At 32.4% G+C, this 14,293-nt stretch overlaps 1 protein-coding gene across 1 annotated transcript; it reads right to left on the bottom strand.

Moving 5' to 3' along the window:
* Positions 1-13,549: 13,549 nt before the first annotated feature.
* Positions 13,550-14,002, bottom strand: LOC110900883 (cell wall / vacuolar inhibitor of fructosidase 1). Its single transcript, XM_022147741.2, has one exon. It carries the CDS (start codon positions 14,000-14,002, stop codon positions 13,550-13,552), a length of 453 nt encoding a protein of 150 aa, XP_022003433.1.
* Positions 14,003-14,293: the final 291 nt, after the last annotated feature.

Genomic DNA, 14,293 nt, shown 5'->3' with positions numbered 1-14,293 from the left:
AAATTCCTGTTCCATACTCTCTTAATCTGTCTCTCAAATAAACCTACTTCTTTTAATGAAATACCTTTGAAAATTCAGTCATTGGGGTATGCAATTTTGACAAATACTGATTTTAACTACTCCCAGGCACTGTTTGCTGATTTGGTTGCAAATTTAAAAACATTAAAAAGGGGAAAACTGCTGCTAAAAGGGGAAAATTGCTGGTTTTCTTATGTTTCCTAGACTATTAAATTACTACCTGCAAAAACATGTTTCTCAAAAAGCTTTTGAAAAAGGTAAAGCTATTAAAATGAATAGTCTAACATCTGAAACTTTTACTCGCCTTATGGCTAAAGAGTCAGATGTTTCCAAAACTGAAGCAGAGGGGAATGAGGAAATTTTAGATGAGTCTACAACTGCTCCTCAAACCTCTGTTGTTGAGCCCACTGCTCTTGGTGATCACAGCACTACAACCACTGCTGTGAAACCCCCACCAACAAAAATCAAAAAGACCAAAACAAAACCCAAAAAGCCCACCGAAACCAGCAAAATGGGTCCTCTGGAAGATGAGATCTCAGAGGTTAACCCTGTGACAACACAGATGTCACTACAAACCACTGTTGCTACTTCCTCACAACATGTGGAAAGAACTCAACCCATAAACCAAACTCCTCATGATTCCTCAAAAAAGGAACATGTTGTATTCACAGGGACACCATAATATGATGTCATACCCTCATATGAGAGTATACTTAAAAGCCCTTCTCCCGGGGCAATGTCTCTTTCGACAACAATCCCTTCATCTTCTATTCCACCAAAGTTTATAACACTGCTTCAAGCTATTGACATTCAGACTGATAGCAATCCCTCCCATGAACACTTTACTGAGAGTTTAACTTCAACAATAGCTATGTCTGAACCTTTTCAATTAGCTAACCCAGAAATAGTTGAGGAGGCTACACCTCTTGAATTTCAGCAAATTCTTGATGGTATTTCAAGTTGAGCAGCTACTACAAATGTCAAATCCACTGATTTACATTTGGACAGTAGTTTCATTAGTCAGACTCCCTTAAAGGCAACCAGTGCTGTGTCTATCAAGGTATCCACTGGTGAGTTCAAGTTAACCACGGGTGAGATCACTAAGGTAACCACTGATGCAAAGGGAAGTTCCCAAAACCAAGAAGAAGGGGCATCTGCTAATGAAAATTATGAGATACCTCCTCTTTCAAAAGTAGATACAACCACCTCTGGTGGGAATTCAGATGATCCTATTAAGTTAGGTGATGGATTAAAATACCAGGATTTGATGGAGAGGATATCTAACTTGGAAACAACTGTTGCTGATATGAAAGATCAATTGAAGCAATTGGTGGATGCTTGCAAAAGTCGACCTTCTCATCAGCAGTTATGCCAAGAGCTTTGGAATTCGGTACAACCCATTCTTGCAGCTCAAAGGGAACTGGCTGAGATTCAACTTAATTCCCACATGAAGCTAATTAGAGTTATGGTTGAAGCAAGATACAAAGACACACAGGCTGACATCAAGGGCATAAAAGAATGCATTGCAAAGTTAACTGGTACTACCCCTGCACCTGTGTTTGAAAAAGACGATGAAGATGATGCTGAAAAGAGAGAAAAGGATTCCATGAAAAACTTTGGCAAACCAACACCAAGGAATCAGCCAAAACAAAATCCAAAGCCTGTCAAGCAAACTTCTGCAAAATCTCCTGGAAAATCTGATATTGGTAAGAAAAAGGGAATTGATGATACCGTTAACAAACAGACAGATAAGATGATTGAACGAAAGCAGAAGAGGAAGCATACAAAAGAGGAAGATGAAGTGCTTAACATTGGAACCTCAAATAGAAGAAAATCACACAAACACAACAAATCTCCTATTGTCATATTTCCTAAACCAATATCACCACCAGAAAAACCAACCACTGCTGCGAAACTTAAAACCACTGCTGAACCTAAGAAGCCAGATTCTGATACACCTAAAACAAAACTCTCCCCAGAAAAACCACCTATCAAAAAGCAGAATACAAAATCCTCATCATCACTGCCAACCTCCACTGAAACAATTGTTGATGCAACAAATGTTTCAACACATGTTAAGACAACAGCGGTTGAGACACCAGTTGTTAGTCAATCCACTGATTCTACCCAATTTCAATTCCCATCACAATCAACCCTTACACTCATAGCACGTTTTTCTTCCCTAACTCCTCCTTCTCCAAAATCTGTTTACACAAGAAAGAGAAAATTCATGGTACATGAAGAAGAGAAGGAAGAAAAAGATATACCCGCACCAATTCCGTTATCAGCTACTCCATTCATTCAAACTTCACCCAAACCATTCGTCCCACCTCCATAAAAAAAATCAACCCATTGGCACTAAGTTTCCCTCTGGAACTGCTTGCAGTTCAAGATGAAATGACTCAATTTTACACAGAGGATGATCCATCCAAAAGAACCTTCCCATCTCTTCATGGATTCGAAACTCCAAAGAATATTTATGAATATCTGAAGCTAAAGGGCAAGCAAGCAGAATATATAGCAAAAGAAGAGTGTAAAGGGCTAGGAGACACTAAGTTATCAAGTCGCATGCAACACTGGCTTGGTCAAGTCAAGAAGTTGGAAGATTTTGCTAGAGACCTGAGTAAGAATATGTCAAATTTTTCACCAAATGCTGAGCTACAAAAGACATTAAGGAATGATTTCTTGAACATTATCATGGATACCAAGCCCTACGAAGCCTACAGGTCTGATTTCAATGACTGGCCCCTTGAAGCTCTTAATGAGGAAGTTAATAGAATTGAAAAGATGAATAAAGATCCTCAAATGCAAAAATCTGCTCCCAACTGGAAACAATACAAAAAGGTTGAAGTGGATGAAGTGTTGAAGTACAAGAGAAATAGGGCAGAACTTGTAGCAGCTAAGTTTGGGATTGCTAGACAAATTGGAAAATGGTCTAGGTAATATATTGATCGAGCTTATAATAAGCTAGAAGAGCGAAGAAAGACAGATCCATCCCGTCCTAAAAAGCCAGTATACAAAGATGAAACCACTGTTAGACGTCGGCAGACCATTATATCTAAAAAGCTGTTCTCATCAGCAAATGTATCTATCGCTGCCTTGAACCAAAGAAAAAGACAACAACTGATGGATGAGGAAGATGAAAAGAGATAAGCTGAGTACAGAAAAGAGTCTATCAGAAATCAGTTACGATATGGATTAGATGATGCTCCATTGCAATTACAAGCTCAAGTTGCTCAAACACTTCAGAAATTGGCAAGCAGGCCTCAATCGCCAAACTCCTCTCAAGTAAAACTTATCCCAAGAAAACCATCAGACCAAAAAATACTAAAGTAGAAGTCTGACAAATAGACCCATGAATTGACTTTGATCAAGTCTGATGGTAGTGTTGAAAAGATATCAAGGGAGAATGCACTTGGTCTGAATCCAGTTGACCTCCAAGATCTTTTTAACCTTCAGCTTGATAGGGATGAAGATGATACTGATTCCTTGGATTTTGAGCTCCAATTCAAAGGGAAAATCCGGGAAAGGTTGATGAGAGAATAAAGATTTGCTGATTTCTAAAGTCTGCTGATTCCTTGATTTTGTTTTGCTGAAAGTTGTTGAGGCAGGTGATTGTGTTTTTGTAGTTAACTTTTGTTGAACCTTAAGTTGTATTCAAATTCTATTAAGTTTTGTTAGACATCTTTTATATGTACCTATGTCTATAAACAGTTTATATTGTCTTTTTGGGTAAACAGTCAAATTGTCAATGGGTGGATATGAGCTTTTTTGGATAAGAGAATGAAAATAATTGTATGTAACTGATATATTAACCGATAATCTATGTTTATAGTTGTCTTTTAGCTATAATAGATAACACTTTTTGGTACAATATCTATACATGTATCTATATGTTCTATCAATATGTGTTATGCATGGTTTGCTAAACACGGGTCTTACCGCTAGTACTATATAATAAAAGAAACCATTTTGGGGACACTTGTCATCATATTAGGTCACCTCTCTTATCGATAATTATTATTTAGTTTAATCTCTTCTAATTAATTATAGATAACCCTCATACTAAATATTATTTAATTTAATCTCTGATGGATAATTATTATTTAGTTTAATCTTTTCTAATTAATTATAGATGACTCTCCTACTAAATATTATTTAGTTTAATCCCTTCTACTTAACTATATATACTTATTATTTAACTTAAATTTAATGTATACTTCTCATGATAATATCATTTATTCGATTTTCTATATCATATTATCTTCATTGTTTATATTACCTAACGTGTTGTACAACAGCTACATTTTTTAGTTTTCTTTTACCCCAACTATTCAATCATATATTTTTTTTCTATCTTATATTAACTAAATAAAAAAATTTAATATTAAATCTTATCCTACTTTAAATGTCGAATAAAATACTTCTACTTTTCTAATAAAATATTATCCTTAAATTTAAATTATTAATTTAAGAGAGTTTTAAATAGCCAAATTGTTTATCACCAAAACCAAACTTTGTGATAATATATTATTTATTTATTTTTATTTTCATTATTAAAAGATATTATATTGATTTTATTAAGGTTTTTTTAAATATAATTTATATTTTATCATTCAAATTGCTTATTTGCTTCTTGAATAACATGTTTGACTGCTGTATCTTCTTTTCAATAATCATCTTCGTAATCACCATATCTATTGCGTACCGATTATATTTATTAGTTTTTTTAAATATAATTTTCTTATTATTTGGTATATAAAATAATATTTATTCAACCTGTGTAATAAACGAGGGTTTTTAAAGATATAACTTTTTTTATTATTTGGTAAAAAAAATATTACATTTATTCAACCCATGTAATACACGTGCTTTTAAAGATATAACTTTTTTTATTTGGTATATAAAATTACTTTTATTCAACTCGTAATGGTTCTTATAGATATAACTTTTTATTATTTAATATATTAGATTACATTTATTCAAACCATGCAATAAAGAAGGTTTTTAAAGATATATTACTTTATTATTTAGTATATAAAATTTATTTATTCAACACGTGTAATAAATGGATTTATAAACTATGATATATAAATTATAAGCTTGTAGTGTATATAACATAATTACATGCACTGAGAAAGAGAAATCGATGGGATTTAATTCCACTTTTTGAATTACATTTAAAACGATAAATATAAGTGGTTATATAGTTCTCTCAGTTTCCTATTTAAATTTGTTTGTCAATTATGACTAGGATTATAAACCACCTGAGCCATATATTAACGAGTTTTTTTTTTCCAAACTAGTGTTGGTGAAAAAAATATTTACTAAATTGGTGTTCCTTGAAAAATATTTACTAAAATGGTGTTTTTGTGTCTTTTCTCATCTCGTTGAATAAAAACTAAATTACTAACTCTATTATTTATTTCTATTAACACTTTATTTATTATTATTATTTTGAAACCCAATAATACTAAATTAGTAATTTTATTATTTATTTATATTTACACTTTATTTTCTTTCTGAAACTCAACGTAAGACTTGAGGTTCCCATTGTATCACCTAATATTGTCTTATCTAATAATTTATATACGATTCACATAATTTACTTAATTTATAATTATATTTAAATTCACTTTAACATATATTTTGTTTTTTAGTTGTAATAATAAAACTGTTAAGTTAGTTGATTATAGAAAAGGTCATAAACTAAAATAGTTTAATATATATTAATATAAGATTACAAAAAAGAAAAAAAAAAGTAGGCCATAAAAATAAAATTTGGAGATCGTTTTCTATGAATTGACAACACTTTAAAGTAGTTTAATCGATAAAAAAAATACATGATATATTACTTATTTCATTAAAAATAAAGAAAAAAACATATTAGCCTAGATAAGAGTGATAAATAATTTTTTTATTAAATAATTGAAAATTTTAAGAAACATCATTTTTTTATAAACCCATAGCGAGTAAAGTTATGATATTTGTCTAACTTTTTTATATTTCTTATTTCATATTGTTTAATATATATAAAAAAATAAGAAGTTGGTAAACAAAATATAAAGAATTGGTAAAAGGTAAAAAAAGAAAAACTATAATGGAGATTGATTGGAGCAAAACAAAATATTTTATATTGACTGAATAAAAAAAATTATAACAAAAAAATAATAATAAATAAGACGTATGACGTTTGGTTTAAAAAATAATGAAGTATTAATAGAAATAAATAATGAATTTATAATGTAGTTTTTGTTCAATGAGATGAGGAGAGAGACTAAAACACCATTTTAGTAAATATTTTACAAAGAATACTATTTTGATAAATACTTTTTTCACCATCACTAGTTTAGGAAAAAACTCATATATTAACTTACTCGAGACCGACTCTTTTAGAATATGTAGAACTTTAATTTATGTTTAAACATACTTTATTATTTACTTATCTTAGTTCAATTAATTTTCAAAACATCAAAATAAAACACAAGGATATAAATTATGTAAAACATAATAATTTAGAGTAAAAGCATTTAATTTCAAATGTAAAAATTAGATATATATTTTTTTAATGTAACAAATAGATTTACATGGAATTTCAAGTGTAAAAAATAGATATATATTTTTAATGTAACATATCGTTTTACACGGAAACTAAATTAATTGGATTTGTAATCAATACGTTTTACCATATAAAATCCTAAGATCAAAATTAGGGGTGTTCAAAACCGGATATCCGAAAATTCAGATATCCGAATTTCGGACATCCGAAATTTTCGGATACCAAATTTTACTATCCGAATCCGTATCCGAAATTTCGGATATCCGATCGGATATCCGAATATCCAATTTCTTATTTAATTTTTAATTTTTATTATTTTTTATATTCAGAACCGGATATTTCGGATAGTTTCGGATATCTGAATATAAGTTTTCGGATATTTTTCAGATATTTTTGGATATTTTCGGATACTTCGGATATTTTCGGATATTTCGGTTATCCGAAATATCCGAAAATTTTAAAATAACTATCCGCATACGAAAATTTGAATATCCGAAATTTCAGATCGGATATCCGAATTCCAGATATTTCAGATTCGGATATCGGATAATTCGGAACGGATTTTGGGATACAGATACTTTTGAACACCCCTAATTGAAACCGTTATAGGACACTCCGAAAATGTATGGAACTTTTATTGCAATGTTTTCTATTTTGGGTGCAAATGAAAACGTTTTACTATATAAATTAAATTATGCAATTGATAAATCCCTAAATATATATATATATATATATATATATATATATATAGAAACGGATCAGGAGAAAACGCCCTAAAGTGTGAGAACGGATCCTGGTCGAACACGTGGCGCGTGATATTATCAGGACGGAGGGGATTTTTTTTGTCTTTTTATCTTCCCTTTTTCCAATTTACGTGTGTCACAATACTGCTTTATTTTTGACGTATAAGATTTGTTTGGCGTTTAGTTAGATTCAATAACTATCTGGCGTTTTACTTTTCTTTTGCAGATCTGTCTCGTTCAATTAATCGTTTTTGTGTCACATAGATAACAGTTTGGCGTTTATGGCATTCCCAAATTCAATAAAATTAATTAATAATTCTAACATCTTGGAGTCCATAGTGTTACCAAAATCATTATAGACATTTAATAATTCAAACTATACATTTTTTTGGCATTTTGTAGATTTTACCAGTTGAATAAATTATAAAGGTATATTTTTGGCGTTCATGGCGTTCTTAATAATAAATTAATAATTCAAAAGATTACAATAAGACGAGATCAAAACAAACTAATAGTCTTCTGTGTTTGGGATTACATCAGAGATGTACCTATCGCTTTGTTCATCACTTTCTTCAGATTCATCATCATCATGTTGTGCATTGGCGTATAACGCCATTATGTCGTCTCGTCTTTGCTGCAACCTATACTTAAATATCATAACAACCCTGGATCTTGCATCGTTCGAATATGCTAAATCACAGAGTTGTTCAAGAAGATGTAGTCTCTCTGTTTTCAACATTTCTTCCATCAGCAATGAATATTCCACCCCGTGTTGATAGGTCACTTTAACCGTTCTTGTTTTTTAATCCAAACCCCAACTGCTAACTGTTGGTAGACAAGTATCGTCAATATCATCGTCGTCATCATCATCATCATCTGCTGGAAATTTTCTCTTCAATCTTCTTATTAGCTTTCAATTTCTTTCATAATCGTCGGCCATTGGAACCCCAAGGGCCAGAATATCCCTCTAAACGACTTCATCCATACTAAGTATGGCCTTGATTGTCTTGACCTTCACCCTTCTCCTGTCAGAAAACTTTAGGACGAAACGTTTCTCCGACCTATCAAACCTCCATGCAATAACTTAAACCATTTTCTTTAAGTTTTTCTGGCGTTTTAGTCAAGGTCTGGCGTGTTAGAGAATATATGGAGTGTTAAGTTTTGTTTACATGTTCTACTTATGTAATGACTTTTCATTTTGCCGCCATGTAGGATGCAGTCCTATAACGTGACATGCAATTATGGTGTTTTTGAAAAGATAAATAAATTCAAGTTCCGATGTAGTGGGTTTTAATTAACAAGTTAGTAATAAAGTTTCTGTCGTTTCCGTTTACTGTTTGTAGTTACTGTTCGTTCAGCTTCATCTGTTTTATTGCTATAACACGTCCTATCTTTTTTAGATTTTGGCGTTTTGTATTTTTAGTGGCGTTTAGACAAAGATGACACATTGTTTTGTTTCTCTTGCACATTGTTATATAAATTTTGTTCTAAAAAAATGCGTGTAAAACCCCAAGATGCCACACATTTTATTATAATTGTAGAGTTTAGCGTTTGTGGCATCTTGGCGTATTACAATCATTTTTTTAGAGAAATAATGTATTTTTTATTGGAAAATTAGAAAACAAGCCACAGAAAGAAAAAATAGAAGCGAAAAAAATAAATTAAAAATCCTAATCGAATTTCTCTTCCAAATCTTCACTGTCACAAGTCTCTTTCTTTTTTAAAACTACAAGAACTGTCACAAATATATGGCGTTTTTTTTTACTTAGGTGTGATTTATTGTTTTTTGTTGTTGAAGTGGCTTTTTGTGGATGTTGGAGACAAAATGACGTGTGTTTTTTGTTTGGTCTCCATCTTTATCTTCATCCCACTCTTCAGTGTAATCGGTCTCTTCATGCCATTCAAATATTCATCAAGAACAAAGCACACAAAATGACATATGTCTGTCATCGGTCTCTTTTTCTTGAAAATTTGTCCATCTCATGCAGCAAAATGTTATTGAGTTACCCCCTTCAGCTAACAATCCGTTCTATGAAACTTCACGCAGAACAATATTGAATATCCAAGAAACGATGTTTGCCATCTTTGACTTTTTTTAACTTTTTGGCATTTTACAGTGAGTGGTATTTAGGAACCATGGCCATTGTTTTTTTTTTTTTTGTGTGATCAACGGAAGGTGCAGACGTTTCTGTTTATATGATGTTTTTGGCGTGTAGTTTAGGCTGGATATTATTAATAAGTGCAATTAATAAAATATCTGTCGTTTTCAGTTACAGTTTGTATTTCATGTTTTGTTCAACTTTTATCTGTTAAGTTTGTAACACGTCCCATCTTTCAATTTTGGCGTTTTATATTTAGTGGCGTTTTTATTGGCTAAGATCATAAAATACACCAACTAAAACATAGAAAAAAAAGGGTATTGGATTTTAATAATCCCAAGTTTCACTAATTGGCCGGTAATAATCCCAACTTCAAAAATTGCCTACAACAGTCCCAACTTGTAAGATTTTGGCCACCAATGATCCTTGTCTAACTGGGTTAGTTAAATGTGGCGTGGCAGGTAACGTGGCAGCTGACGTGTTTAAAAACTTAAATGTTGGGCTGCTGACGTGGCACCATCACCACCTCCACCTCCTCCTCCTCCACTGCCACCACCATCTTCTCCAGTCACCACCATCATCTCCGACCACCTCCATCATCTGCCACCGGAAACCACTATCACCTCCGACCACCTCCATCATCTACCCAACTCCGGTGACCTGCAACTTATTCTGACGACCCGTTTTACCCCTGAAACCACCAAACGAGACCATCACCAATCATCTCCGACCTCCTGTAATCTTCTCCGCTGCTCAAAAGTGGAAGTGGAGGGTGGGGTGTTCGGTGGATATGGTGAATCGGAGGTGATAGTGTTTTTCCGGTGCTGGAAGACTGTGGGTGGAGGTGGAGGTGGAGGTGGTCGGAGGTGATGGTGGTGGGTGATGGTGGTGGTCGAAGATGATGATGGTGGTTGGAGGAGATGGTGGTGGCAGTGGAGGAGGAGGAGGTGGTGGAGGTGGTGATCGTGCCACATCAGCAGCCCAGTCAGTAAAAAACTAACTGGGTTATAACCCAGTTAGACAAGGATCATTGGTGGCCAAAATCTTACAAGTTGGGACTGTTGTAGGCAATTTTTAAAGTTGGGATTATTACCAGCCAATTAGTGAAACTTGGGATTATTAAAATCCAATACCCCCAGAAAAAACCACGCAGGAAAAATATTTTTTATTTGTTGGCGTTTTGTATTTAGTTGGCATTTTATATTTAATGGCGTTTTATGGAGAAACGATGTTTACCCTTTTTACCCTTAATGAAGCACGTTCCAAGCAATAAAGTTGATGTTATTTACGAAAACGCCACCATGCCAATCTTGTCCATAGATTGTTTTGATTTGACGATCCATAAGCGTTCTCACTATTCTCACACTTTTCACCGTTTTTCCTAAATCCTGACCTATATATATATATATATATATATATATATATATATATATAGGGTTGGAGTTGGCTACAAAGTCTATTTTTCCTACAAAGTGTAAAAAGTCATAAAAACCATATTGTAAACCATAAAACACACTTAAAAACCCACAAATAACATAGTGAAGATTACTAAAACACCATATTTGTGGGTTTTGTGTTGTGTTTTGGATGATAAGGCTTTAATTATCGAATGACTAATATTAGTGTGTTTTATGTTGATTATCATGTTGTGTTTTATATTCATATTTGTACGATGGTGTGTTTGAAGTTTTTAAGGATTGTTAGGGTTTGGATATTGTGTTTTAGTGATCTTCATTATGTTATTTGTGGGTTTTGAGTGTGTTTTATGGCTGAAATTGTGGTGTTTTATGACTTTGTACACTTTTTAGGAAAAATGGACTTTGTAGCCGAACTTCACCCTATATATATATATATGTATGTATGTATATATATATTGTAAATGCAAACCAAAGATGGACACATTTAGAAACCAAATTGACATAAATAAGTTAATACAAAGAGGGACACAATTACATATTATGTTACAATTCATAATGTTAAATAGACATACAAGATAGACAAATTTTATTGGAATATCATCTATTATTTGCTTCCATCCATCTCCAAGACCGCAATTATATAATGTTTCCCAGCTTTAGTGATCTTCACTTGTTTCGAGTAGACTTCGTTAACAACCAATTTTTTGTTCCACCTCTTAGAAACATTGTTTTTGATAAATGCATAAGACAATGACTGAAACAAATAAAAAGGTTAATTATATATTTAGTCCTTTCTCACTTAAACAACTTCCCCCCTTAATTTTAGACTTCGTTAACAACCAATTTTTTGTTCCACCTCTTAGAAACATTGTTTTTGATAAATGCATAAGACAATGACTGAAACAAATAAAAAGGTTAAGTACATATTTAGTCCTTTCTCACTTAAACAACTTCCCCCCTTAATTTTTAAACGGCTATAACTTTTTAATATGTTAATATTTTTTAAGCATAAGATAATGACTTAAACAAATAAAAAGGTTAAGGATATATTTAGTCATTTCTCACTTAAACAACTTCCCCAATTAATTTTCAAACGGCTATAACTTTTTCATACGTTAATATTTAAAAAAAAATTACCCCATATTAACGAACATTTCATTCTCTTTAATTCGAGTTGCCTAATACTATAGTTTTTTTTAATTACGCGATTTTGAATACCCATTAGTTCATTATGTGATTACGTGATTTTGAATACCCAGCACCAATGGCGACTTTGATGGTGTCTGGGGAGGACCTCCGCACAAGGCCCGTAATTTCAAGGGGCACGTGATTTGTAAAAAATATCCGATATATATATGTTAATTTTTTTAGAGTAAATTACGATTTTAGCACCTGTGGTTATATCACTTTTATCCTTTTAGCCCAAAAAAGAATTTTTTAACATATGGGCCCTCAACGTCTTTTTTTCTAACCCTTTTGGCCCCTAACACTAACCCCATCCATTAAATGTTAGGGGCCAAAAGGGTTAGAAAAAAAGATGTTAGGGGCCAAAAGGGTTAGAAAAAAAAGACGTTGGGGGCTCAGATGTTAAAAAATTATTTTTTTGGGCTAAAAGGGTAAAAGTGATATAACAACAAGGGCCAAAATCGTAATTTACTCTTTTTTAAATAGTACACGTATAACAATTCCAATATAGTCCCGTTTACAATTTTATGGTTTAGAATTTAGCCCACTTGGCATTAGGTTTCTTGAGCCCGATACTAATTTGATATATAAAATAATAATAACAAAACATTACGGAATGACACATTTCTTCAAGCTCGCACATGGTACGTGAATTCTCAGAGACGTCTCTGCCCAGCACATAACCACGTGATTTTGAATAACCATTACGTGATTACACATTCAACATAACCATTACGTGATTACACATTCAACATAAACCATTACACATTCAATATGATTTGTTATAAATAATGTTGTTACAATTATGCTATTTTACATAAAATATACTATAAAGAAGTCACATAGTCACGAAATAAATATTCAATATCACGCACTCATGTAATAATACATACTCAACCATTGTTATGCAATTATGTAATCACTTAGTATTGTTTCACATACTATAATGAAATCATGTAATCATATAATGAGTATTCAAAATCATGTAGTCATGTGTTGGGTATTTAAAATTATGTAATCACGTAATATGTATTCAAAATCATGTATATTTAAAAAAACTATAGCAATAGGCTGCTCGAATTAAAGAGAATTCAATCCTGGTTAATACAGTGTATTTTTTTTTTAAATATTAATGTATATAAAAAATATAGCCGTTTGAGAAGGAAACAAAATACCCTTTCTCTATTTGTTTATTCAATTATTTGAATATGAAATTTACAGAAATGCCCTCTCCTAGTTTTGAGTATTGATTTTGAGAGATCAGTGACTGAGTTTGTCTCCTACACTTCGTATAATAAATCTCTCTTGTACACGATCTCTTATCTATGTATTGTACACATTTTATTCAATCAATTTTGCATAAAATATCATGTTATATTACATGTATTGTTCAAATTTTATTGTAATTTATTTTGTGTATTAATACATCAAAAGCACCTAAATGACAACCAAATATATATATATATATATATATATATATATATATATATATATATATATAAGTATCTCACTTACACATAACACCACTTATAACAACATACGAATAATGGCCCTAACTACATTAGCAGCATCATGCATAGCATTATTTGAGCCCGTCATCGGAGACGCGTGACCATGCTCACCGAAACTCCTCTCACACACCTGCGCCTCCACCGCGCTATCTGCCATTCCATCCTCGGCAAACTTAGCCATGCCACCTCTCAACGCATCCCTAGACGACGGCACATCCGCATTAACCACCGCATGATACACCTCCGCACAGTTATCCAACGTTGGTCTCAACTCTGGCCTAGACTTTTTAAGAGTAACAATCTGCTTTAAGATTTCGAGACCTTTGTTGTTGACCGCATCAACTCCGATGAGTGCTAACCCTGTTAGATCAGCATTTTGGCTCTTGGGGTCTGCTAATAGAATCTTGAGGCATAAACTAGAGGAAGGTGTGCCCTTGCATGTGTTTTTTATGAGTTGTATATCTGCCATGGCTGAAAGTAGGGTTTGTTGAAGAAGGAAAAAAAAGAAAGAGAATGGTGAGTGGAGATGAGATCTTCATCTTGTTTGTGTTTCTAGATTCCATAAGTTGGTGTGTTTGGTTACTATTTAGGACTGAGTTGATGGTTTTATACATGTATTAATAAAAATTATAAATTAATGTTATATTTAAAAATTAATTTGCCGTTAAAAAAATCTATTAATACAATACAAGTTACAAATCTCTAAAATATTCTTTTTAGACAACATTAAATGTCTTACTTTGTTGACTATCACTTTTAT

Source organism: Helianthus annuus, chromosome 13 (genome assembly GCF_002127325.2).
Source record: "Helianthus annuus cultivar XRQ/B chromosome 13, HanXRQr2.0-SUNRISE, whole genome shotgun sequence".
Classification (NCBI taxonomy): Eukaryota; Viridiplantae; Streptophyta; class Magnoliopsida; order Asterales; family Asteraceae; genus Helianthus; species Helianthus annuus.
The sequence above is the reverse complement of the archived record's forward strand: the minus strand, read 5'-3'. Positions and strand labels throughout refer to the sequence as shown.